General features: G+C 52.7%; 1 protein-coding gene across 2 annotated transcripts in view; it reads right to left on the bottom strand.

Annotated features, from left to right (window-relative positions):
* Positions 1 to 602: 602 nt before the first annotated feature.
* STXBP1 (syntaxin binding protein 1) overlaps positions 603 to 26,913 on the bottom strand; it is a 67,865-nt gene continuing 41,554 nt past the window's right edge. Inside the window, exons 7-20 of one of the 2 annotated variants that reach the window (XM_026657254.1) lie at positions 26,717 to 26,865; positions 25,869 to 25,953; positions 24,698 to 24,828; positions 23,836 to 23,943; positions 22,570 to 22,630; positions 21,469 to 21,534; positions 20,382 to 20,462; positions 19,325 to 19,463; positions 18,050 to 18,159; positions 17,306 to 17,407; positions 13,722 to 13,807; positions 11,944 to 12,098; positions 10,175 to 10,300; positions 2,800 to 2,869 (exon numbers count right to left, since the gene is read on the bottom strand). In XM_026657254.1, the coding sequence (XP_026513039.1) occupies positions 10,191 to 10,300; positions 11,944 to 12,098; positions 13,722 to 13,807; positions 17,306 to 17,407; positions 18,050 to 18,159; positions 19,325 to 19,463; positions 20,382 to 20,462; positions 21,469 to 21,534; positions 22,570 to 22,630; positions 23,836 to 23,943; positions 24,698 to 24,828; positions 25,869 to 25,953; positions 26,717 to 26,865 (1,383 nt within the window). In that variant the 3' untranslated portion in view covers positions 2,800 to 2,869; positions 10,175 to 10,190. Of the gene's footprint in view, positions 2,870 to 10,174; positions 10,301 to 11,943; positions 12,099 to 13,721; positions 13,808 to 17,305; positions 17,408 to 18,049; positions 18,160 to 19,324; positions 19,464 to 20,381; positions 20,463 to 21,468; positions 21,535 to 22,569; positions 22,631 to 23,835; positions 23,944 to 24,697; positions 24,829 to 25,868; positions 25,954 to 26,716; positions 26,866 to 26,913 lie in introns of both variants that reach the window. The other variant, XM_026657255.1, reaches the window with a different exon arrangement.

Genomic DNA, 26,913 nt, shown 5'->3' with positions numbered 1-26,913 from the left:
CGTGTCAGTCCCAGGATATTAAAGAGACAAGGGAGTGAGGTAATATATTTTATTGGACCAACTTCTCCTGGTGAGAGAGACAAGCTTTGGTGCTACATGGATATTAGGAAACACTATTTCACTAGGAGGGTGGTGAAGCACTGGAATGGGTTACCTGGGGAGGTGGTGGAATCTCCTTCCTTAGAGGTTTTTAAGGCCCGTCTTGACAAAGCCCTGGCTGGGATGATTTAGTTGGTGTTGGTCCTGCCTTGAGCAGGGGGTGGGACTAGATGACCTCCTGAGGTCCCTTCCAACCCTGATATTCTATGATTCTTCTTCAGGTCTGGGGGGAGTGATGACATTTGTGAAATTTTTACCTATTTTTTTTATCGGCTGTGGATTCATTGAAATTGATGAAAGTGGATCAAAATTTCAACCTCCAAAAAAAGGGGGGGAAATGAACCAAAAAAAAGTTGCAATATTTTCCAGCCTCTGTTTTGCAACCAGATCTGTTTCTGAGCATGGGGCGGGGGGGGGGGGGGGGGCCTCTCTTAATGTTCTAACCAACCTTCCTTCCCACCCACCCCCAACAGAAGACCCGCTAGGCAGCCTTTTGCACCATGTATGGGAGCGTATTTATTTATTGACTTGAGTGCTTTCGTACAGAAGAACAGATATACAGAGATGATATATGTTTGTGCTTCAACACTTTTCAAACACTTAGATTCCAGTAAGTTTCTAGGTAAACAAGTTCCAAGACGAGATGCTTTTAAAATGTTTCCTTTTTGATAAATTATTTGTTTATATAAATAACTGTAACAGAAAAAAGCAATAAATGTCCAACAGACAAGATCCTGAATCAGGTACAACGCTAATTTTAAAAAAAAATTTAAAAGGAGGGGAAGGGGCAAGGAATAACTAACAAATATCAGTGCAAATGTTTACAGACTTTGCCCTTATCTAATGTTCTGGGCCAGGAACAGGGGCGAAGACAAGGAAAAAATGGAAACGCCTATGAAACCGAGGGATCTATTTGGGAAGGGCAGGGTGGGAGGAGGGAGTGGAGTTCAAGTCCTTGCGGGGGGGGAACGGACCCCTAAACTATCGCAATGCAGTGGTGGTGGGAGAAGGAAGAGGAAATAATTTAAAGAAAAGTAACAAGGTCTAGTTTAACCACTATACGCCAAGCTTGTAAGAACATCACAAGACACCGTAACTAATATACACACAGTCCGCTGCGAAAGAGGGACACGGGGAGAGTTTGGGCGATTTCCACAGTCATGAACATTTCACTACTGGACGACAACAGCAGAAACGAACGGGGGAGGCACTCCTAGGGCCAGCGCGGAAGGGATCTCAAGAGGAAACCGAGGAGGTGACGGCCTCTAGCTTATTTTTTTATTTATTTATTTTTTTAACTTAAGTTCAATACAGAGATATAAACGGCCTTGGTTTCATGAATTTTTTTGCAAGCAAAGAGAGATTTTTTTTGACCCCACACGTTTAAAAAAAATATGTCCCTATATATATATATTTTTTTTTTTCTTTAAGGAATATGCCAAACTGAGGCTGGGTATGAAAAGGGTTAAACCATTGGAGAAAGGATGTGGATGGGCAGCTGCCCGCAGTATAGTATAGCAAGAATGTCTGGGCACCTGCAGGTTTGGGCTCTGCCTCTAGTGGGCGATATTTTGTGGTGAGAGGTAGTGCTAAAATATCCCTTCTTTCTGCCTGCAAAAATAGCTCTAGGATCCCAATTTAAAGCCGGGGGGGGGGCTGGTTTCTGGTCACAACCGGCCAATCATTGAACGGAGCTCAGCCGTTTCTCCCAGCTCTGCCCCCGACTCGCTCGCAATTAGCGCATTGCCCTGTTTGGCTTTTACCCCTTCCTCTGAAACATCAAGCATTGGCCACCTTCAGCGTCAGCCTACCAGACGAGATAGACCAACGAGCTGATTGGTCAGTGCACCTCTAACCCCCACCTCCCAAACAAAGTCCTGATTGGCTGGTCTCAGAAGCCCCGCCTACACATGCAAAGCGAAAGGTCACCCCTCCAGCAGCAATCTGATTGATCTGTCCAGATGTGCTCACCTGAACCTTGCTGGGGGAGAGGGGAGGGCTGGTCAACATCTGTCAGCAGAGGATGCCGCAGAAGATTTGGGGACAGGTTTGCTGGAATCATGGGTAATCCCCAATTTAACATATTCCTCCATGAAACACAAAATAACTACACCTTTAAGAATCACATACACCCCTCCTCCCCCCCCCCAAAAAGCTGAGAAAAAACCCCAATGACAGCAGTAACGGAAAGAACTCTACCAAGTCCACATTCGAGCAAATCCCTACACGGAGCAGTTGTGTTTGCATCTGGGTTAGGTACAAGATCACATAGCTGTAAATAATTCGTGTGCATCCATCCAGCCTGGAAAAACGCTTGGAAAATTCTTCTCTAGCGATGCATAAATGGGTTATTTGAAAATGCGTTTGGTTTGGGGTTTTGGGATACATACATAGAGAATAAATATTTTTGCTTTTCGGGTTGTTTTTTTTTTAACACAATGCATTTTGTGTCTGCTTCCCCACCCCCCCCACTCCCCAACACAAACGCTTTTGCTTAAAAATGAGGAGCAAGTGGGGAAGGGGGGATGGGCAGGTTTCTAGAAACAAGAACAGGGAGAAAGCGCGGGGTTGGGGCTGGGAGGTGGAGCCATGGGTCAGCAAAGTAACGTTTAGCGGGACAGCCAATGGGAGGACTGCCATAAGCCAGGAAGGTGGAGTCGTCGTCGTTTCGTTCACTTTGTTTTGTTTTAACTGCTGGTTTCTTCATCTGTTTTATTCAGTTTCTTCAGCGTGTCCAGCAGTTTCTGCGGGGTGAGGATGTGAGTGGACCCTGTGGGAGGCAGAGGGAAGGACGGGAAGATCGTTAGCGCTCTGAAGGGTCAGTTCGGCAGCGTTCACGCTGCGGTCCAGCCTGTGCACCCCATCTAAGAAATGGGCAGCCCTGCTCCCCCCACATAGTGACAGCCGAGGCAGCACACGTGGTTGGCCAGAGGCAAAGTTAAGGTCGGTGTTTCGGGCGCTTGGGAGGGAATGAGATTCCCATTGGAGGGCTTTGGTACGGCCAGGCTGAGCATGGTAGGGTGCGCCCTCGCAGCTGAGCGTATGTCCACACCTCGTTCGGCTACCGGAGAAAGAGGCGTGTGGCTTGGTGGCAGAGCCCCCCATGCTCCCTCACGGCCGGAGGGGTGGCCCCAACTGCTCATGTCTATAGCAGGGAGAGGGGATGACAGGGCCTGGCGGGCGTTCGCTAACACAGCCGGACTGCTCCGGGTGTAGCGCGCGCATCATGCGCGCTACTGCTCTAGAAGTGAGGGGGGAGACAGAGCGCAGGCATTGTGTGTGAGCAGCATGTGTGCGCCTCCCCGCCCCCAGAGGGCATCCCCCTGCCACTGAACCTGCCCTCCCAACCCAACGATGGTCACTGCCTTGGCCAGGCGAGCGGAGGCCAGCTCTGATACCTGAGGCCTTACCTTGCATAGACAGCCCGGTACATTATTGGAAATGCTTGCAAAAATGGAAGCCTATGGCATTAAGAGTGTTTCTATTGCAGAAAACAATAAAGGAAAGAAAAAGAAATATATGGAGGCCTCTCAGCAAGAGAACTAGGTGCAGCAACAGAATGATGCATGGAACGTGTGGTGGGGGCATGGACTGCGCGTCAACAGAACGGCGTTGAGGGCATGGAGCGGCCAGGGTGGTGTGTGGTGCATGAGGACTGCACATGCAGCGGTGGCCTTCGGGGAAAGACACTACCGCCACCACGGCTGCCGCCATCTCGGGCGGGAGAGGAGAACCAAATGGAAAGTCATCAGCACTTGAAAACGTGCTTCCCTTGAAAGATGGAGAAGAGGCGCGGAGGAGAAAGGGAGGGAGGTCACCGGAAGCTAGACTTATACAGACAGGCCGAGGAACCTTCAGCCACGGGCTGTGTCTGCATCCCTGCATAAGGGAGGAAATCAAGGTGTGTCGGTGGGGCTGGTTCCTTTTGCCAGAGCGAACGGCATCCTTGGGTAAAGAGGCTGCCGGAGGTGCCAGTCGCTCGCTGGGCGCAGCGACAGGAGATGCTGGAACAGGCCAGAGAAGAGAAGGAGCAGGGAACAGGAATGGGAAGCCTTCACAAGTTGCCCTCTGAAACTAGGACCTGGTCACGGCAGCAGGAACCTCTCCTGACTCTCCCTCATGGCACCCATTCAGCGTCCACGCAGCTCAGTCCCTGGCCTTGCCAGTCACCAGGCTAAGACATCCAAGATTGTATGCGTGGTACGGCCAAGCAGACAGCCGCAGCATCAACATGTACGGCCAAGCAGACAGCCACCCCCTCCCCCACATGTGCGCAAGGTTATGGGGGGGTGGATGCACAACCCCCTCCCCCCGGTCACTTTCCAGAGTCGCATTACGCTCTAATCTACTGCTCCCCTCTAATCTACTGCTCCCCCTACGGGGCATCCTAGCGCTGCGCTTTCACAAATAGGGCACCAGCTTGCTTCATTTGGGGCCAGATCCTGCCACGCATTTTACACCCATGTAACTCCATTGAGGTCAGTGGAATTATTCCCACATCACCCTGCTGTACAGGAAACCAGAAACAGGCCCCTGAGCGCTCTCACCTCCTAGTATTTATACAGGGAACCCAACTCCAGCCCCATACAATGACTCCCGGCCCCTGCCTAAGGCACAGACAAACCCACTCCGGCTAAACGTACATTGCCTCCTGGAGATGGGGCTTGGATTGCCGTGTAGTATCCATCCTCATGCAGCTCCTGTTCTTTAGAACGTCCTTTCCTTTAAATAAGGGAGCGCTGACATGCACCCTGGGGACTCTCCCGACTGCGCACCTTACCCAACTACGTCTGGTTGTTCCCATAATATAAGGACTAGGGGCCACCAAATGAAATTGATGGGCAGCAGGTTTATAACAAATAAAAGGAAGTTCTTCTTCACACAGCGCACAATCAACCTGTGGAACTCCTTGCCTGAGGAGGTTGTGAAGGCTAGGACTATAACAGGGTTTAAAAGAGAACTGGATAAAGTCATGGAGGTTAAGTCTATGAATGGCTATTAGCCAGGATGGGTAAGGAATGGTGTCCCTAGCCTCTGTTTGTCAGAGGGTGGAGATGGATGGCAGGAGAGAGATCACTTATGTTCTTATGTGGTTTTGTGACGCACACCAGGGAGTAGGAGATGCCCCTTCCGACTCATTTCAGTGGAGGGGTTAAGCCACGTTACTACCCCCCTCTACTCTGGCTCACGTCAGCGGTGGGGGAAGGAGGGTGCACAGTGTATCCAAAACACTTGCTTAATGCAGAGGGCTGCATCCGAATTTGGGCTCAGGGGTCCCCACGCTTGGCTGCTCTCCAGAATGCTCTCGCTGCAGGGTGAAGGGAGGGGACAGAGGCGTGGCGATTTGGCTCATCCTCATTCGCACCAGGTTTGCCCCACAGACACGGCCCCTCGTCTCATAGCTAGAGCACCGCGAGTTTCTCTTGTATAAGGCAAGAAAGGAGGGGGAGGGGGAGAAAGAAGGCCCTGTCACTCTGTTGCTTTAGCCCTGCTCCCTGCAATATGGACAGCAGCCCTCCTCCCCACCCCCCAGCAGATCTGCTCTATTTCCTTCTGGGGTAGATGGCATTAGGGAGCCCCCTGGCCTCTCCCCCCCAGACTCCTTCCCATATTGCTTGTAAAGCACCAGAGATAAAGCCGTCACTGGAAGGAAGCCGACCGTCTGGGTTGACTTGTTTTTCACACCTGAGTCTGCCAACCCTGTGCTCGGCAGGCTGAGCTGCCCTCTTGGAGAAAGCGAAACATGACTGGCAAGATGCCGGAGCGCTTCCTGATGAGAGCAGCCCTCCCGGTGTCACCTTCGTCACATAGATCCCAAGAAAATTATCTGCTACAAAAAAAGTCTTAGGGGCCTGAAGAACCCATAGGTCCCTGTATGTGATAACACAGCATTGCCATCCCAAAGCATTCAGAAATCATGAGTCAGGCTGCAAACATTATGCGATTTTACAGAGTCATACGCTTTCTGGGTTCTTTTTAGTTGCCTTCCAGTTTCTGGGGCCTTAGGGGCTTGTGTTTTCAAGCTTGTCTCTGAAACCAGGCTGGCTAGAAACTTACTTTAAAAGACAAACATGAAATACGAGAGTCTCATTTGATCACATGACTCCTGGAGCTGGGGCTTTAAGTAAAACAGCAAATACTGTGAAAGTTGGCAGCACTGTTAAAATACGTGGCGCTTTTATTCAGCTTTTCATCCGGCAATCTCAAGGCATTTCACAAAGGAAGGTAAATATCACTGACTCACATCCCTAAGGGTATTTAGGTGCCTACATTAACATCAATGGGAGTTAGGCTCCTAAATACAATTCAGGATCTGGGCCTAAGTGACTCCTGAAGCATTTGGGAAGAAATGCTGCTATATGTGAGATCTTCCCTCTCTTCTCTTCTGTCCCTGCCCCGCTGCAGTGAAATCAATGGGAGGCAGGTGCCTAAACCCCTTGAAGGCTCGGGCTGTTATCCCCATTTTACTGCTGAGGAAACTGCAGCATAGAGAGGGGCAGAATAATTTACTCAAGGTCTCACCACTACTGTGGCAGACTCAGGACCAGAATTTAGGTTTCCTGACTCACAGGCCCGTGGTCTAACTGCAAGGCTGTGTAGTCTAGTGGTTCTCTACCTTTCCAGCCTACTGTCCCCCTTTCGGGAGTCTGATTTGTCTTGCATACCCCTAAGTTTCACCTCATTTAAAAACTACTTGCTTACAAAAATCAAACAAATACAAACGTGTCCAAGCACACGGTTACTGAAAAATTGCTGACGTTCTCATGTTTACCCTGTAATTATAAAACAAATCAATCGGAATATAAATACTGTACTTACATTTCAGTGTATAGCATATAGAGCAGTATAAACAAGTCATTGTCTGTATGAAATTTTAGTTTGTTCTGACTTCGCTAGTGCTTTTCACGTTGCCTGTTGTAAAACTAGGCAAATATCTAGATGAGTTGATGGACCCCCTGGAAGAGTGCTGAGTATCTCCAGGGGTACACTACCCCGGGTTGAGAACCAGTCTAGCAGTTAGACCATGGCAGTGGGAGTCAGATGTTATGGTCCAAATGACGAGGCGCTCCACAATGAGATACCATGCCTATGCGTTTTATTACTCCTGGCCGTACTGTGTGGAAATCTGCACTGCGCTGGGTAAATCCCAACGGCCTATCCCAGCATGCCTTATAAAAACTTGGGCTGGGGTCTCTGGGAGCAACCTCTTCTGTAGTTATTCGAAAATGCTGGTCAGGAATCTGGATGGGGATGTTCAGTACCGCAAATGACCCGGGTCCTAGCCATGACTCTGCCAATGGCGCTCTGCATGGACGTAATGGTCCCGCGCTTCCTGGGCACCACGCTTCACAAAGGACGTGGACACCCATCCCCTGAAAGAAATGAACTATCTGTGGCACCAAACCCCGTGCCGCCTGCCAGCAATCTGCATGCCCGATGATAAACTCCCACTAGGGTACTTAAGATCGGCTGGAAGAACCTCCTCGCTTTTAACAATGCGTTTGCTGTTTGCGTCCTGTAAAAGCAGAGAGCAAGACCCCAGGGCAATGTTCGAGAAGCGGATCTGAACAGTGCAGCACAGATATTTTGGCTCTACCGAGCACTTCTCTTCCCCAGCTCTTGACTGACTGCAGACTGGATGGGGCATGCGTGTGTGATAAGCGGGGAACCCTGAGTCAGTCTGGCATCTCGCGTGAGCAGCCCAGGGAGGCAGAAGAGATGTCATTGCTATAGATGCTTTTCAACGCACATGTATTTAGAGTCATGCTGTGCATTTGTGCAGCAAACGTGCCTCCTCAAATGCTTTGGCCTGGCAAACTTTGCAGTGGGGGAGAGGGGGGAGGTTGATGCTTAAATTGAACCAAAAGGCTTTGCACTGAAGAAATATGAGCCTGGATGCCAACATACAGTCTGGTAAAGCCAATTAAGCCAATTCTCTCCCTTGCACCAGAATGACATTTGCACCCAACCTCTGGCCGTGGACAGTGGCCCTTTAATACAGCGGCTGCTTGGATTCAAGTTGGGACAGTGCCTGAAAGGACTTGTGAGCGCTGTAGGCCACGGCTCTGGGTTCAGATGGTGAGAGTGGCCCGCAATCGGATCCAGTTTAAACAAAACTAAAGGGGAGCCCCCTTGGGCTCCTGGCCACCTTGCTAATCACACTGACAACCCCTAGCAGGTACTGGATGGGGCGACAGACATGGAGGGCAGGCAGTGCTGGGAGGGGCAGAGATGCGTTGCCTCTGCCCTGCAGCTCAGAGTGGCAGCTCAGTGACACGAGCGTTTGGCTGATCGGAGCCGACAGGAGGACCTCGCTGGCAAGAGGCAGGAATAATTAGCATCCAGCCACATCTGCATCAACGCGGCTCTCGTTCACCTGATCCTTCACCGGCTGCTTCCAATAAACCGAGGCACTTGGAGCATTTACAGGAGCGGGGAGACAGTGTCACATCCCCTTTAGAAAACAGGTCAGCGCCATCTGGTGCTGCTCTACTCATGTGCATGGAGGGCCCTTTAAGATTCTTTCCCCTACTACTTTCATTCTTTCCTCATCTATTACTCCTGGGGGAATTCTGCGCCACTGCACATGCGCAGAATTCATGCCCCCCACAGATTTCTTTGCTTCCCTGCAGAAAAATGACTTTCTGACAGGGAAGCAACGAGAAGCCACAAGAGCAGTCATGCGATCCTCCCCAGCAGTATGTTTTGGGTGCCCAGGGCAGCTGGCAGAGCGATAAATCACTGTGGGGTAGGGGGTGGGACTGGGGAGACCCGGCTGGTGGCTCCTACCCTGTGCTGGATTCAACTGCTAGTCCTGGCTGGGCTGGGGAGGACGGGACTTCCTCTTCCCCTGCACAGCATCCAGGGCTAAGTCAGACCCACCCCCAGATTTCTCCCAAGATTGAAGGAAGCTCTGCAAACTCCCCCCTCCCCCGCACCCATCGCTTCTCAGTTGCAGGGGGAGGGATCACTGTATGGGGAGCTGCTCCTCCCATTTGCCCAACCCCCATGCAGCCAGACCCCCTCAAACCCAGACCCTCCTGCTGAGCCCCACTTCTCCTGCACCTGGACCACCCCAACGAATCACCCAGATCCCCACCCCACTAAGCCCCAACCAGCTGCACCTGGATCCCCACCCCACTGAACCCCCCACACCCAGACCCTTATGCTGAGCTCTGTCCCCCTCACACACCCAGATGCCCCCCCGCTGAACTCCAACCACCTTCACCTGGACCCCCCTGCAGAGTCCCATTACCATTGCACCCAGAACCCCCCAACAAACCCCTGTGCATCCAGATCTGCCCCCTCCCCCACACACATCCAGATCCTAGCACTAGAGGATTGAAATAGTCCCTGATGGAGAAAGCTGCATGAAATAGGCTATGGCAACACCTCAACTTTCCCCTGTGGAGTGGATGGGAGAAAGACGGGGACAGTCATCTGATGTACGATGGTGATTATTATCCAACAGTCATGTAACTCTGTCGTTGAATGCTACAAGGAGTCTATGTGACCCCTGCCACCTGGAAACCGTGGTTTGTCCTAACACCCGATCTGCTATGCATGTCCTCTCTGGACCAATGTAGGAGACTTTGTTGATTCAGCTACACATTGCTCAGCTCATGCTCCACATCCACGCATGTGCTGTCTGGGCCTTACTCGGGCTGTAAATCCATGCACACACACTGACGGTCTGTGAAACACGAGTCCACCTCATGCCCTTTCCCCACTCAGATGCCTTAAGTGTAAGCGTCTCTCCAGTCAAGTGAAGGCCAGCGAACCATTGCCACCTGCATCTCTATGACTACGTAATGGGTAACTAATGGCATGAGGATGCCGGCAAGTTCTGGCCAAAAAGAGATTCATGGTAGAGGGTTAATGGAGGCGGCGCTGGACACATTTTCAAATCGGTAGTAAGAACTGCAAGCATTTTCTCATCAAAGAACCAAAAAACAAAAGGAAAAAAAAAAAGAAGAGTAGAAATAATAATAACTAAAGAAAAAAGAGTGACGGAAGAATCAAAGAAAACCCTTCCGAGTGGAAGAGTTTCTTTTCTTTAATAAGCTGCTTTTACTTTGTTTCTTTGGCTCTCACTCCATTGTTGGAGCCTGATCCTCAAAAGATACCCTAGTGGAGTCCCTGAAGTCGGGGTGCCTCAGGTCCATGAGAAATTTGGTGGGAGTAAGAATGTGAGTAGAACCTGTGAGAGAACAGAGGCGGGCTGACTTCTTGAACAGAAATAAATTAAAGGAACATGCCAACTTAGGCCTAATATTCATAATACACAGCAGGTGAGGATGGGTGAGAAAGCCAGTGAGACACAGAGAAAGATGGGGGTAAATGTATGATTGGGTGAGCAACACCGCGTGCATTTACACATGAGCTCAGAGGCTGGTCTTATGCGGTCACCACTGGGCCTCCGTGGGTAACCAAGGTGTGTTGTATGAAGACAACAGCAACAGTCGATCAGCTGTTTCCTCCCCCAGCCCTCGCCTCTGCTAGGCTTTTAAGAAGCACATTAGGCCAAATCCGGGGCGACTGAAGTCAATGGGAGTCCTTCCATTGACTCCCGTGGACGCTGGGCCGGGTCATACGAGAGAAACCTTGAAGGAATTGAATGGACTAGACCTTAGTCAGAACCCTGCTCAGCAAGGAGGCCCGGAGGTAAACTGCTGCCATCCAGGAAGGGTTAGAGACACTCAGCATCGTCGGGGGGACATTAAACACACATGCAACGATCACAGAGTCGCAGACCGGAGAGCACGTTAGCGGGAGATATTACACTGCTAGGAGAACGGTGACGTTACCCACGACACAGAACGGCACGGAGTGGTGGCTGACCAGGCGGTGGGGGTCAGAGGAGAGGTTAAGGGGAGTGAGGCGTGCATGTTCCAATGGAGAAAATCCAGTGAGCAGATGAGGGACTGGTTAGAGGATCCCCGAGGGGTGCCATTGGCCTAAGTTTTGTATGTGTCCAGCTGAGCAGTGATGTGTTAAGGCCACATAGTGCTAACCCAGCAGGAGTGAATTTCATACTCAGGAATGTGGGGGCCTAAAAGCACTCACTAGAACCAGGCGCAGATTCTCCCATCCCCCTCAGACCGGACCCACACCTGCTTCTGCTATTCCAGATCTGCCCCCACCCAAAGCAGAGGCAGACACAGAGCACCTATGGTGCACTTCAGTCTTGGCCTGCAGCAAGGAAAAGGCCAGTCTCTCCCTGTCAGCATCATGCATTAGCCAGTCCTTTTCCCCTGGAGTTGTTTGTGGCTCCTCACTCCTCCGCCACCAGCTGGCTCTTGGCTCTACCCCTGGGACATAAACACATTCTGTGCTGCCCTGTTGGCAGCATCTCCAAGCATTTACCCTGGAGAAGATCTGTGGAGATGCATACATTTTCTGACCAATAAAAACCATTGTGGTGTGACAAGAATCAATCAAATCTCATGCTTCAGGGCCAAAACAGACCACTTCAGGGATCAGGAAGGAAATTCCCCTTTCCTCCCACTCAACCACCCCCCCTTGTGTAGCACTGAAAAATTGGCTGCGCGAGAGAGGTCACCTTCCCCTGAAGCATCAAGTATTGGCCACTGCCTGAGCCAGGACTCCAGATTCAAAGGGTCAGTGGTCTGTAGGGGCAAACCCTATGTTCTCAGGGCGGGAAATTAGTTTTCCACATTGGTCCTTCCCACACGGTCATCTGGAGACTGGATTTTGTCTGCTTGCCTCTGGCACAGAGAGGAATGGCATTCAGAGAGAGGGTGAGACACAGAAGCATGGGATGGAGCCAGAGAGTGCGATGGAGCAGTGCATGGCGCTGCCCAGACCGCCCGCGGCACTCACCTATTAGCACCTCCCACTTCCCGCTGGCTTGTGTCACCTCGTAGGCGCAGCGCATCTCGCTCAGGCTCACGCCCCCCAGGATGAAGATGATGAGGCGAGGGCCAGCCCTGTACTCACCGGGGGCCTTGTTCTTGTGCCAGTGTCCATAGCGGGCACTAGAGAGGGAAGGGAGGAGGGAACAAGGTGAAACAGCACAGTCTCTGCACTCAGATGGCTTTGAAATCACTACGCACAGTGCTAATCGACTCCTATGTCTGCTCATTGCTACGGAAGAGTGAAGGCCTCTGTGATGAATTCCTCTGGGCAGTACTGGGTGAGAGATGTGGGCTAGTGTCTGAGCACAGGGCCGGGAGTCAGGACTCCTGGGTTCTGTTCCCAGATCTAGTGTCTGAGCACAGGGCCGGGAATCAGGATTCCTGGGTTCTGCTCCCTCTCCAGTCTTGAATAAGTGACAGTACCTATGGGGAAAATGAAGCAAGGAACTCCATACTGAAGCAGAGAGGTTAACAATGCTGCCTGCCCTCCTGGGGCTGTTGAGAGGGTTAATCAGTTTTTATTAAAAGTGCTAAATATTATTAGAACACAGGCAGCAATAATAAAAGGTGGTGCTGCTATACCACTTTGCATGCAGAGATCTTAAATGTTTTTCAATTAGCGGTAAGCTATCCCTCTGTTACAGATGGGGAAACTGAGGCACAGAGCAGTTTCCATCGCTAGGTGTTCCAGGTTAGGAAAGGTTCAGGATTCGAATTCAAGCCATGGACTAGCGCTGATGCAGGACAGTGGTGAGGTGCAACGGCAGATCTAGGGGATGGTTGGGGTTCAGAACTGGACCATCGGGGGCTGCTGTTGGACTGGAGCGAGGCATACCTCACACCCGCATGCCTACCCTGCGCCTTGCTCTGGGCACTTTGAACAGCTCCTCACTCCCATGGAGTCAGAAGGGAAACAATAGCAGAGTCCCTGTGAGCTGCTGGTGCTGGGGCGATTGTGGGTTTCTCCACCTGCCAAATACACCTGTACTTTTGTAGCCAGTTCCCGACCCCCTCCTCTCACCCGTTTACAACAAACAGGGTTGAGCTGGGTCCAGACTGCAGCTTCCCTCACCCATATCAGGGCAGCCACACCTGCCCTGCTGCCTCATCACGTACGTAGCAGTGCACGCTGCGAAAACCTGAGCAATTATCCCACAGTGCCTTAGTGGGGGAGAGAGTGCCTGGGGGACCATTGGGCAGTGCATTCTGGGATGTTGTGACAGCCTGAAATGTCACCTGGGGGCAGAAAAAAAATCACAAGCAGCTGACTCAGGTTAACCAATCCCCTCAGAGCCTGCTGGGAGTGGGCAGGGCCTGGGCCTATATAAGCCAGACCCAGCTCATCCCTGGGTGAGAAGAAGTGCCAAGGGAAAGCAGCTGTAGGAGCAGGGATCTCACTAAGAGAAAGGTACTGTCTTTGGGGAGCATGGGACACCAACTGGGCCTGGAAACTTTGACCGTGTCTGAAAGGTAAGAGAACTTCCGGGGAAATGTGGCTAGAGACTTAGTTCCCCTCTCTACAAGGGGGCTGACGCTGGTGGGTGGGGAGGATAGAATCCATCACGGCATGGGAGGCTCAGACACTAAGGTTATGTGAGCGGAGATGTCTCATGAGACGGGGCCTAACTGAGTTCTTCTGTTCGAAACTGAGCGAAGCCCAGAGGGGCAAGGCTGGCATAAGGCTCAAAGCTGCACCTCCTCCCAGAAAGGGCATGGGGCCCCTCTCCATAGGGCTCTACCTACCTGACTGCAGTGGTACTGAAGGAGGCCGAGGAGCGGGTGGAGATATAGGGATAGTGCTTGGTGTCCAGTTTGTCCTCAATAGTGTCCTGGGAAGAGAAGAGCCTGATGTCAGTATGTAGTGGCCAAGCCAATGGGAGACTGTCTGGATCAGAGCTCCAATTCCTCTTATCGGGCAGCTTCCTGGACCCAGCTGTGAAGGGGTGGACCCTTCCCACTGGATCCTTGGCAGAATTCCTCAAGAACTGTCCCATTGGGGAAAGCCCAACTATCCCTGAGCTATAGAAGAGTCTGGGTAACTCAATCCTGCCCCAGCCAAGGTGGGGAGGGACTAGATACCCACTTGAAGCCCCATCCAGCCCTGCATGTCTATGATTCTGTCGTTTCCCTGCTCCTTCCTGGGTTAGCCAGCCAGCCCAATGAGCGAGTCACTCTGCTTGCAGCCGTAGCTACTGAATGCCTAGGGCAAGCCCGAAACCTAAGTCACGTGCCACGCTAATCCGTTCTGCAATCAAATCCCTAAACGGCGGCTGAAAAACTGACGAGTCACCCTGCAAGTTCCTGGCGCCTCTGTCCCGCCTAACTGAGCAATGGGGGAAGAACAGGAGCCAGCCAGCTGTTCGGCTCCTGAATGGGAGCTTTGTCTCTACTGGTTCACAGCCACCTCCTGTCACCCACCGGGTCTTTAAGCCTGACAGGGCAATTATTATGCACAGCTCCCCAGCATGACCTGCTAGGAACCCCGCTGTGCCATGCACCCTGAATGAGCCATTGTCATCTGCTCAGATGACTTGCTCTTTATATTCCCCCCCTCCCACCCAAATACTGGTGCAGGGCCGAGCCAAGGGTCACAGAGCTGATTAGTGCCTCATTATTGCCTTCAGCAAGGACCACTGATGTAAAACTGGGGGGGGTGGGATGGGGGGGGGCATGGCTGATGTGGGAGCTAGATGGAGGAGTCACTCAGTGAGGGATAAAACCAAAGTTAGGGACATAGGCATCTGCTCTGTCTCCGCTCTGCCAGGTTTGTGGTTGATTCATAGCACTTACCAAAGGTTCGTTAGGTCGATTATTTGGCATTCAAAGATAATGGTGGGTTGATTTTTCTCATCTCCGTAGATCTGTATGCACAAGATTCCTCTGTGCACCTCTTCTCTTCTCTGCCTGACATACCTCATCATAAAACATTAGCTACCCTTCCCTGCCCCCCAATGTGGGAATAAAAACACCCCCACTCTTAGCCTCCAACCAAGTTTCCTCCTGTGCAGCATCAATAATATCCCAAATGTTGCCCTATTGGATCACAGTAGGGGTCTATCCAATTCACTAACAGATTGTGAACTCCTTGGGGCAAAAACCAACTTTCTGTTCTGTTTGTACAGCGCCTAGCACCAGTCCTAGACCATTGTGATATCAGAGGTAACTCAGTCAGTCTCCACCCTTACTATACAGCTCATTTGCATGCAACAATTTCATTGGTCGTATGAGGGAGACTGCATAGTTGGTAGATTACTTGGCCTACCTGCCAACCACACAAATCTCCCAGTACAACCTTCCCCAGCCACACAATATGACCAGCACACACAATAACCCCAAACACATGTAGCCCCTCATATGCCACCCACACATCAGCACAAACAATAACCCCAAACATCACTGGAAGTCTCAAGTGTCCGTGTCAGTGTCAAGTGATGGAAACCGCTACAAGCAGGGCTGAGAGCACTTTTTGTTTAGAACAGCATCAGGCTGAACCATCCCTGGGATCTGCAGTCTGATCCCATCCAGTTTAAGTTCTCAGCCATTTGGAGGGGCAGGGGGTTACACACATGATGCAACAGCACAGGCTTGGGTTACCAGTAAATAGTCAGATCCCGTTTCCGATCGTGGCTAGCACCAGAGAGAAGTGTAAAATTCGGGCATGGGAAGTTATGGCATAATCTGAGTGGGGTGGGGGAAATTTCTTCTGAACCCTAAGTACTAGAGTTTAATCCTCTTTAACCAGCCTACAGATCCCATGAACACGCAGGGGAGGCATTGGTCTAAGATCTGCCTTGTTACATTTGCCCTAATAGAGATGGGGCTGAGCTGCAAAGTTTGAATCCCGGATTTTGCTCTGGGCTCCAGCTCCCTCCTTTAGACTTTGTAAATAGTTTAAAACCTTGTCGTGTTTGATGCAGGCTCTGTCAGAGGGGACACACCCATCTCGCCAAAGACACGGCTGTGTTCCTCTCCAGGGCTGTCTTTTGCCACTAGTTTCAGAGTAGCAGCCGTGTTAGTCTGTGTCCGCAAAAAGAACAGGAGTACTTGTGGCACCTTAGAGACTAACACATTTATTTGTGCATAAGCTTTCGTGGGCTACAGCCCACTTCTTCAGATGCATAGAATGGAACATATATTGAGGAGATATATATACACACACACACACCTACAATCTCCTCAATATATGTTCCATTCTATGCATCCGATGAAGTGGGCTGTAGCCCACGAAAGCTTATGCTCAAATAAATGTGTTAGTCTCTAAGGCTAGGTCTACACTACAGCAGGGGGTCGACCTAAGATACGCAACTTCAGTTACGTGAATAGCGTAGCTGAAGTGGCGTATTTTAGGTCGACTTACCTGGCTGTGAGGACGGCGGCAAGTCGACCGCTGCCGTGCCGCCGTCGACTCCGCTACCGCCTCTTGCCGCGGTGGATTTCCGGAGTCGACGGCAGAGCCATCGGGGATCGATTTTACCGCGTCTTCACTAGACGCGATAAGTCGATCCCCGATAGACCGATTGTTACCCGCCGATCCGGCGGGTAGTGAAGACGTGCCCTAAGGTGCCACAAGTACTCCTGTTCTTTTTGCCACTAGGTGGCAGCGCAGGCAAAGGTCCTTCCTACATTGCATTACAGAGAAATGAACACCTCTCCCACACTGAACAGCTTGGCCTCAGTTCACCTGCCAAGGTTGCACCATTGAGTTCGGAGAGTCGGTGTATTATTACAGCAATTGCCCTTGGTAGGCGAGATCGGAAAACGTCTTTGTTCAGACCCAGTGCTGCTCTCTGCACCAGGCAGGATCAGAAACTCTGATCTGTTCCTTGGGGGAACCGAGTAAATGTGTTTCCTTCCCGCTCCCCACTTCACCCTGCTCCACCATGGCACCACCCTCGCCATGTGAAACCAGAGCCCAGGGACGCGGGGTGACCAGCTCACAGAGGCCAGAGCTTGGGGGCAGGATTTCAGACGTGGGGCGCGCCCAGAGCTCCACCTCGCTCTGTACATCTCCATAAATGCAATTTGAAATGGAACAGAAGGTCCTCTCGCTAGATCGGCGTATCGCGTGCTCTCTCCCTGCAGCTGTCCTGCTCGCTGAACTGAGGGATGCAGCCCACACAGTCCAGGTTGTGAAGGACCATGTGGTCCTGGAAGCAGGTGAATTTCTTTATCCATTTGTGTGCAGTGTTCAGGAGCCCCAGGCATGGACCCGACCCTATTGGGCTCTACAAACACAGAACAAAAACAGTCCCCGCCCCAAAGACCTCCACTAGCAACACTCCTCCCTTCCCCCCACCTCACTGTCCCTACGCTCCTCAATGATTTACCTCCATGATGTCCTTCACAACCGGGGTCCATCGTGAGAGCTGGTAGGTCTGCTCGCTGATCCGCTCCTTCCGCTCCGGCTTGCTCCTGCGACGCAAGGTAGACTGGACACAAATGACACATGCAGAGAGTCCTTTAAAAGGACGGCTCGGTTCTGGAGCCTAGAAGAGGCTAGCTTCCCCACTAGACGTACTCCTGGTGCCAGTCCCTTCCTCCAGCAATTTGCGGAGGCAGTCTGCACTCCTCTGCCTGGGCCATGCCTGCCCTGGGCCAGTCTCATCACCATCTGCAAGGGAGGTCCAGTCATGCTGGATCCACAGCCTCTGACCCAGAGATGAGAGCATTAGCTGGTCCCAGACTCGCTAATTCTCCCTTGTTACATAAGTGCATTCACTCCCTCCTCCCCGGCTTCTGTAGAGATCCGTCCGCACCAGCAATTTTGGATTTAATTATAATCCCAAAGCTAATAAGAATTCTGCTGTCACTTTAGTGGCCTCCTCTGCTGGTGTCTACCAATAATGGCTAACCCTAATCCAGGCTGGTCAGTGGGAGGGTGATAATAGACCCCACAGCTTGTGACCAGTTGGGAACCAGAGCCAGTCACGGTCTGGCATTGCTGGAGGAACAATACGCTTATAGCTGGAGGTCTCTTGGCCAGTCGAGCGATGCCTGGGCGGGGCTGATGCCCAGTGTAGCACACAGGGACTTGGAAGTTCTGGTTCAGCAGGGGGCGATTGGGTGCTTACGTCTGTGATGATGGGCATGCCGAGGTGGGCCATGTTGGTGATGATCTCGCTGTCCTCCGGTGGGATTTGAGCGTGCTGGATCAGTTTGTTCAGGTTTTCCTCGGTGATCCCTAGGAATGCAAACGGGGAACAGCTTCCCAAACTGAAACACTTCTCCTGGCCTGGGGTCCGAGGTCACCACCCATCAATCATCAGCAGGAAGCCTCAATCATGAGGCTCCTCCCTCAACACATGAAAGCTGCTGTTGCTCCAATCGCATCTTCCCTCCCACTTTCACTCCATCACTTCCCTCCCTCAGAGCTGCTCTCTGCCCTAAAGGCCTGCAGTTCTGTGCATTGGTTCTGCATCTCCTACAACAGGGGTTCTCAACCTTTTTCTTTCTGAGGCCTCTCCAACACTTGTGCCGCCACCACTGGTTTTCTGCATATAAAAGCCAGGGCCGGCATTAGCGGGTAGCAAGCAGGGCAACTGGCTGGGGCCCCAGGCCACAGGGGCTCCCGTGAAGCTACATTACTCAGGCTTCAGCTTCAGCCCCAGGTGGCAGGGATCAGGGCCCTCGGCTTTCTCCCCGGGCCCCAGTGAGTGCTTGCCCTGCTCGGCGGCCCCCCTGAAACCTGCTTGCGGCCTGCTAGGGGGTCCCGGACCCCTGGTTGAGAACCTCTGTCCTACAGCATAGCGCCAGCTCAGGAAGCTAGGTGGTCTGGAGGGATTCCCAGCTGTGCCACTGAATTGCGAGGTGACTGTGTGTGAATCACTTCGCCTCGCCATGCCCCAGTTTCCTCCATCTGTAAAATGAGGAGGAGGGGGATGGCAACAGCCTCGCGGGAAGGCTGCATTGTGCGGGAACAGTTACCCCATGCCAGGAGACCAGAAGGTGAAGTGCTAGTCAGTGTCAGCGCATTATTCGAAGAGGGAGCACTATTGAGGTGAGCAGTCTGAGGCACTAATAATCTGTTCAGTTGATGTCCTAGGCACAGGCTAACGATGTCTGTGGGTTGTGGGTGTAAATCAGTGTGCCCAGTGCATGATTTACCCATGCCGTAGAAGAGCGGGCAAGTAGCTCCAATTCCTTGTCTGAGCCCTTCACAACCGTCTGCAGTGGCCTGTTCTCCTGGGCTCCACGTCTGAAGAGCTCTGGCCCCACCGCTTTCCTTCTGTTTCCTCCCCCCCACCCCACCCCGCCTGCAGCTTATCGCCTTCCTCCCTCCCCTGGTCTTTCTCCATTTGCCTGTGCCCAGAGGAGCCCCCACCCCCTCAGCAGTTTCTCCCCCCTACCGTTCTTCAGGAAGATGTAGAGCAGGATGATGCGGATCTTGTCGTAGGTGCTGACGTTCGCATCCAGCAGGATTGGGACAATGGCCCTCATGGGGTCCTTGATCTTCTCCCCTTCGGCATCAGTGCCCATAGCCAGGTCCTGCAGAGAACGTACACACTCATTATCTCTTACCCCTGGAGTCCTTCCCAGGGCCAGGCTGCAAGCCACCATGCTGAGCCTCTGGGTTAGCGTCAGAGGGGCATGTGGAAGCTGGTCTCTGACTCCCTTAGACCGACTTATACCCAGTTACCAGTGTGCAAGGAGCAGAGCAGGGCTCTGAGCGCCTCACTGCCTAGATTAAAGGGAGAAGCTAAAGCGTGTTTTTGCCTTTTCCCTTGTGAAGGGCCCTGAAACTGAAACCGATCTAGATGATGCAGGTGGATCACTGGGGCTGGAGGAAGCGAGCAGGAGGCTAAGCAGGTGGTGGGTGAAAGCTAAATCTCCACCCCAACCAAGTGAGGCTGTCGCTCTTCCATGGAGCGGGTGGTGCAGATATCAGCCCCAGGCTTACCCGACAGAAGGGTTTGGACTGTGGCAGTCCGGTAACACACCTGAGCTGGTGACGGATGAAAGCCCCCTACCCTTCTGGGTAGGTCATGGAGACAGGAACACTCTCTGCCCAGAACAGGCCCCTTCTCTACAGCACCAGGGTCTAGGCCTGAGGGTTTCTCCAACAGAGGGGAGAGTCTCCAGTGACCCTGCCCCTTTACTGGATGTGGGGAGGCGAGAGACTAGTTTAAAGCTAGACAGAGGGCCCATTTGCACCTGCCTCTAGAGAGAGTCTCTCTTTCCCACCTGGCACAGCCTGCAACTGAGCATCAAGCACGCCAAGACCAGGCAGCACGGCACTAAAACCAAGCCGAGACTCCCCAAGAACAGCCCTGGGGAGATTCTCCCCTGGGGTCTGCAGGATCTTTGGGCTCCAAAGCTGCATTTGAGTTGGCAGTGACTGCACGGGGCGGGGAGCTCATGGTGCCAGAGGGAGTGTGAAGAAGGAAGGACAGAGGAGACCAGGACCTGTTCAACGCGGCAGAGCTTATCCACGGTGCCTTGGTAGTGTTTCATGCAGTCCTCAGCCAGGTGCAGGTGAGTCGAGTACTAAGGAGACACAAGAGGTACAGACACGGGCCTAGCAGTGGCAGCAGCAGTAGGTTCCCCAGAGCTTAAAACGGGCTCAGCGGACCAAAGCCCCGGCTGTTGAGAAACTGCACTGATCGATACCTGCGGCGGAGCTGGCCCTGTATTTGGGTATGTGTGAATAGACTTCAAGAGCATACCCCTGCCCTGCCACGCCCGCTCCCCAGCCTCCCTCTCCGCTCTCTCACGCACGGGGCACTGTGTAGAAAATGGGCTCTGCGAAAAATATCCATTTCCAGCTGTGACACTAGAGATGTCCTTGTTGATGTACGCTGTGCTGTGCTGTGCTGAACCGCATCATGGCTGGAAAAACAAGTCTGGGATCTCCAGCTGCTCTCAGTTACTTTGCTAAAGCAAACATGGTGGTTCCTTTTCCTCCTCTTTCCCAGCCCCCTCCTCACCTTTTTCCAGGAGAATGAACGACACCGGACAGGTTGTAGACTAAGACATGGATGGGAGACCTGGGTTTTGGAACCAGCTCCCCCGCTGACCTGCTGGGTGACCCTGGGCATGTCACTTTTCTTCTTGGCCAGTTTTCTGTTTCCTCTATTTAGATTTTAAGCTCTTTTGGGGCCAGGACTGTCTCCTACTCTATATCTGTACAGTTCCTCGCACAATGGGCCCTTGAGCTCAGTGGAGACCTCTAACTCTACTGTCATAATAATGTAGAAATTTAGCAAGGTGGTTTCCAGCTACTGCCTTCTGCATGAGGACAATTCCCTGCCCAACCTCCTATGTAGACCCTCTCTCCTCCTGCCCCTCAACCCAACCAGTGGGTCCTTATCAGAATTCTCTCTAGGGACCACCAGCAAGGGCTCCACTGATCACTGCTGGCCCACAGACTTCCCGTCGAGAACTGTTGCCTTAGCCTAAGGAAGCAGGCCGGCGTTAGATATTTGACATGGAAGGGTGCTCCTGCCCAGATTCCTTTCTGCTAGCAGCCGCACATTTTCCTCATTCATTTTACCTTGCTGAGTTCTTTCTGGTACTGCGGCATCTTCTTCAGCATCTGGGACAGGTCCCTCATAGTGGTCTGCAAGGAAAGGAGAGGGCATGACTTCCCCTGTTGTGCCTTTGCCATCGTAGGGAGGAAGGCCAGGAAAGAAGGCACCAATGGGAGCATCACACCTCCTGCCTTGTAACTCTCTCAGGCAGTTGTTCAACTGCAGGGCTCTTGGGGACATCCTGTCAACCGTCCCCCCGCCCCCCAAGTCTCCTCCTGGGCTGGCTAACCTTATGAGCGGTAATAAGAGCTGTAGCTACACATACTAGAGAAAGGGGATTCAGGAGGTGGGGGAACATTTCCCCCCCCCCACACACACACACACACCCCCAAATCCAAATGCAATCTTGCACAGTCAGCTGGGGACAGGGTTTTTTCTCCTTTCCCACCAGTTCTCATCAAGGCCAAGAGCTCAGCAGGGACTGGATATTAATATGGAGCGCAAGATCCTCCAAAGGATATTAAAAGAACACGTGAGACAAACCTTCATGCTTCAGAGCCAAACTCTAACTACTGGGGGTCAGGAGGAAACCTTCCCAGAACTGCCTACTGCTGGGCTTCTTGCACCTTCCTCTGAAGCAACTGGTGCTGGCCACCATCAGAGAGAAGATCCTGGACTAGTTGGGTCTCGGGTCTGATCCAGTCTGGCATTCCTATGTCCCTAAGAGTCTGGTACTGTCCCCTGGCTGATGCAGGATACTGGGAGTGATGGAGCACTGATTGCAGCCTGTAGGGCAAATCCTGTATTGCTAGAATGTGATGCTGATGGCCTCAGAGGAGAGACAGCTGCTCCCTTTCTCTCCTCCCCCCACACACCTGGCGCTCAGGGAGTTTATCAGCATTTGAGTCTCTCTAAATAACATGGATGGACTGCTGCCCTCTCCCTCGTTTCTAAAAGGGCCCAGGAATTTGAGGGCCTTGTGGGATTGAGCTTCAAGCTTCCGTGCAGAACCTAGCCTCCCCTTTGGCCCCTGCTCATTCCCTGTGAATGTCTCTAGCAGACCGCTCCAGGGCACGAGGGGGTCGGTTAGCGGGAGCCGGTTCCCACACGAGCCATGGCATCACCTTCTCGCCTGTGTTCATCCTCTTGCTGGAAGAAAATTCCTTTAGAGAGCGGGTGACCTCCCTGGAAAGAAGGGAGCACAATGATCAGCCATCTGCTCCTTCCCGATGCACACGGGCTCCTGCCCACCCAACCCTTTCCTCTGTCCCCTGCAGTTTCACCCACTTCCTCTCTCTAGCCTTCCACAGCCTCCCTGTGTGTTACTGGGGCTTGCTGGGGGAGGGCAGGGTTGAAAGCAAGGGCCTAGGAATCCACGCCCTGTCATAGGATGGGTCCATCTGCAGCAGTGAGACCCCAATTCAGCTTAACTTTAAGCATGTGCTCACGTCCATCCCCAGACAGCAAAGCCTACAGGGCCCTCAGCACATGGCAGGCAGGCCGCAGACTGCACCAGACACAAGCTTCCAGGAGGCAGAGATGCACCATACGAGTACAGAGCCTTCCTCACCCTCTCACGTCACTTGCTGAGCTGGAGGAGGAGCAGGCAGTGGCTGGGCAGCGGAGAGGTGGGAAGGGGTCTGCAGGTTTGGGGTTTGCCGATAGGATGGGGGAAGGGAGAGGGCTGCAAAGTTCTGGGGGCTCTGGGCACAGTATATAGTGTTAATCTACCCATGACTGCAACAACACACGTGCAGCAGCCAAAGGTTAACCCTGTGCTGTGCTTCCTGCTCCGCTCCACAGGCACTGCGCTCCCTGTATGCTGGGGATGGCCAGTGATCACAGGAAGGGGTCCGCACGCAGAGAGCGAAACAGCAGGGTTGAGATGCACTGGCTGGGGAACGAGGGGGAAGTCTGGCCGTAAGTCTCAGAGCTGCTATGGTCTGTGGGGCAGTAGGTGCAGCACTGGTGTGTGCCCTCCCTAGCACTGCTGCCCAAATCCTCCCGACACAGGACACCAGGCAAACAAGACTGGTGGCTTTGCTCTTTGTCTCTGCTAGGGGTCGTCCACGTGGGTGGACAGACCCGTGAGCCCTGCTCAAGCTAGTGCACTAAAAACAGCAGTGTAGCCTGGTTAGGTTGGGACCAGACTACAGAGGGGACTGCATGGCACTGGCTGAGCTGTGGGAGTCTAGGACCAGACTACAGAGTCAGGTCAGGACTGAGGGGTGTTGGCAGAGCTGTGCTGAAACGCACGCCCAGCGCCTGCCTTCGCTCCTCATCTTGCCAGTGGAATTAATTCCACCCTTGTTTAAGTACATGCCTGACCCTGCGCGGAGGAAGGGTGACTGTCCCACCCACGGGCATGTGGAACAGGGTCAAGCACTCACTGGGACACCTCGGCAATGTGCTTGTGGCGCAAGGTGATCCAGAGGTCGTCGTCCTCATCCAGGAGAACCTCCTTCACCCGGGCCTCTCCGATGCCACTTGTTTCATACCTGGAGAAAAGAGCAGGGAGCGTCACATGGCGAGAAAACTGACAGTGGGGGGGAAACACGCATCACCTCCTGCTTTTGATGGAGATAACCTCCATCCCCTCTAGCACCTCCCCTCCCCCAGACCAGACAGAGGAGAGACAAGCCAGTGCATCTTTCACACAAGATGGACTCCCAGGGCCCAGTGGTGTCTCTTCAGTGGCATGGTACCAGTGCATGCCACAGAACATGGGCGCCGACTCCATGGGTGCTCTGGGGCTGGCGCACCCACGGGGAAAAATTAGCACCCACCAGCAACCCTTCTGGTTGAGAAGCCCTTAATCCGCTCCTGCCACTCCAGCCCCAATCAAGGGGGACGGATTAGGGCTGGGTGGATAGCCCTGTGCCTGCCTGGTTACTGGCTGCACCTGCCAATCTTATTAGCCCAGAGCTATAAAGGCTGGGAGGAAGCCAGGGAAAAATGGGGAGAGGGGAAGAGAGAGGTCAGGCACAGAAGGAAATGGGAGCTGCCTAGTCTGTTGCTGGCCAGGCCTGTTGTAGGCAAAGTAGCTGTGAAGCCTGTATATAGTTGGGAAGTGGCAGTGGGAAACCTTCTGAGACTAAAGAGCACGGGTGTTGCACCAGACTGAAGTGTCCCTGACTCAGGGGTGCAGTGTGAACCCCGTTACAAGGATCCATCAGGCTGGGACCTGCCGGAGCTGTAGGGATGAAGGTGTATTGTGTATTGCATCTCCTGGGCTGTTTCCACTGGACTCACTTGTAGACATCATTTTCGATGGGCAGCAGGTCGTAACTCATAGCCTGGAAAGTCAGTTCATGCAGCACGGGAGATGAGGGGTCAAAGCCACGGTCCAGAATGAGGAGCTGGGAGCGAGCTTTGTCGGGACCCTGCCAGAACAAAGAGCAAATCATGGTCACTGTGGATTCTCCATCGATTCGAATCACTACGGTGGAAATCAGAGGTCACTTGCTGAAATGTGCTCCGGCTCAGCCGTACGTTATTGGACTGGATGCAGGAACCGCTGGGCGAAGCTCTACTCCAGAACACAGAGCTCAGCCTAGACCATCGGAATGGTCCCTCTCCAGCCTGATTTTTTGTTTTTTTGTTTTTATGCACAAGCTTAAAGCAACGCTAGATATGTTCCACTTCGGAAGCAAATACGGAACTCCCTGTTCACTGGGGGTGTTTGCACCTGTTCTGAGCCAAATATCCTGGGGTAGAGCAGGAGATGGTGCAAGGGCCCTGCTCACAGCATGTGCCAGGACACTGCTCCCTGCTGATGCTAAGGGAACCCCGGGAACCAGAGAGCTCTCCGTGCTGCTACTGCGGGAGCGCCACCCACAGAAGGCTCTATGCGGAGCCTCTATGCACATGCACAGCAGTGGGTGATCCGAGTTCGTGTCTAGGCTGAACGTATTGACCAAGGGCTCAGATTTGATGTGCACTGAAAGGGGGACTGGCTTTTCCCATCAGCCAAGCCATACAACCCACCAGAAGAACTTGAGAGGCTACTGGATAAGGCACTGGCCAAGGACACAGGGGTTCTATTTTTGGCTCAGCTGCTAACTTGTTGCGTGACTCTGGGCTGGGCCCTTCAACTCGGTGTCTGCTTCCCCTCCCAGGCTTTGACTGTCCTCTCTATTTAGACTGTAAGCGCTTCAGGGCAGGGACTATGTGCCTGCCTTGTCTAGCACACTGGGCCCCTGATCTTGGTTTTGGGCTTTTAGATGCTGCCCTAATGTAAATGGTTATGAATCATCTAAGATTACAGTTGTCTTCCTTCTGCGTGTACCGGAAACCTCTCGTCTTACTCTTGCACACAGACAGGTTCAAAGGTAAACCAAGAGTCAGAGCATTAGCAGTTTCATGAACTCCTGCTGCTCTAAGTGCTACGGCCAGTATCCAGCACCCTGCAGCCCGAGCTCACCTCGCCCATGGTCGGATCGTCAGCCTTGTAGGCGTCCAGTTTGTCCTGGATTAGCTGGGCCAGCATGGCGTTGTCTTTGTAATCTCTAGCACGGAGGAAGGGAAAGAAAGGTGTAAAGTCATTTCATTCCTCATGCGCCTTCCAGCCTATGAGGAGGGTTGATTATATTAGGGAGCTTGGCAAAAAAAACCCCCAGACATGTAGATATCTTAAATCAGACCATTTCAGCAGCTTCTAATGTCCAAGAATTGCAGCGCTCAGGGCCCATGTGGGAGAAGTAAGACAGGAGAATGGCTGTGTGGACCATAGTTCTCATGCTCCTCACGGAGCCGGCCTCCATGTAAAACCTTGGGAGGGCACACGGAGAAGGTGTGGGCTGGATGGGGCTCTGACCAGGCCTGTGAAGCATACGTGGCTTTAGCAGACTTTTTCCACTCTCCCCACCTCTCCTTGGAGAGCACTCGCTGTCTTCCCAGCACCTTCCCCGCCCCACTTCTGGACATAGTCTCAGCTGTTGGGGGCGCTGCGCTCACCTTCCTACGTGTCTGAGGCGGAGGAAGTGGGGTTGTGCTTGGGTGGAGATAGTATACCAGGAAGGAAGGATTTTGAGCAGGGAACAGACGGAAACTGCCATTAAGGAAATGGAAGTGAAAAAGGACTCGGACAGGAGGAGAAAGGGACAATAGCCTGCAACTCTGGTACTTCTTTGATCTACTCCAGAGAAGCAGCCAAGGACCGGAAGTAATTCCAGCCCTGTCCAATTGGGGAGGTGTAAGGTGGGGAACTCAGTGAATAGATACTTTGAGGAGAAGCCTCCAGTTCAGACCACCCCACGGGCACAGCCTTACCCTCGGTATCGGACAGCTGGATATTCCTTCAGGGTGGCACATAGGGTGGCAATCTGTTCTGCCAGGCGTTCCAGCATTGGGTTCTTCAACTGGGTCTTGTGGGGACTGTAGAAGCTTTGGAAAGAGTCGGCAGAATCCAAGGAGTAAACCTGGAGGGGATGGGAATGGCAGAGGTTGAGCTTCAATGTGAATGCAAC

Source organism: Terrapene carolina, unplaced genomic scaffold (genome assembly GCF_002925995.2).
Source record: "Terrapene carolina triunguis isolate 2854851 unplaced genomic scaffold, T_m_triunguis-2.0 Scaffold238, whole genome shotgun sequence".
Taxonomy (NCBI): Eukaryota; Metazoa; Chordata; order Testudines; family Emydidae; genus Terrapene; species Terrapene triunguis.
Note: the sequence above shows the minus strand (reverse complement) of the source record. Positions and strands in the feature narration are given on the sequence as shown.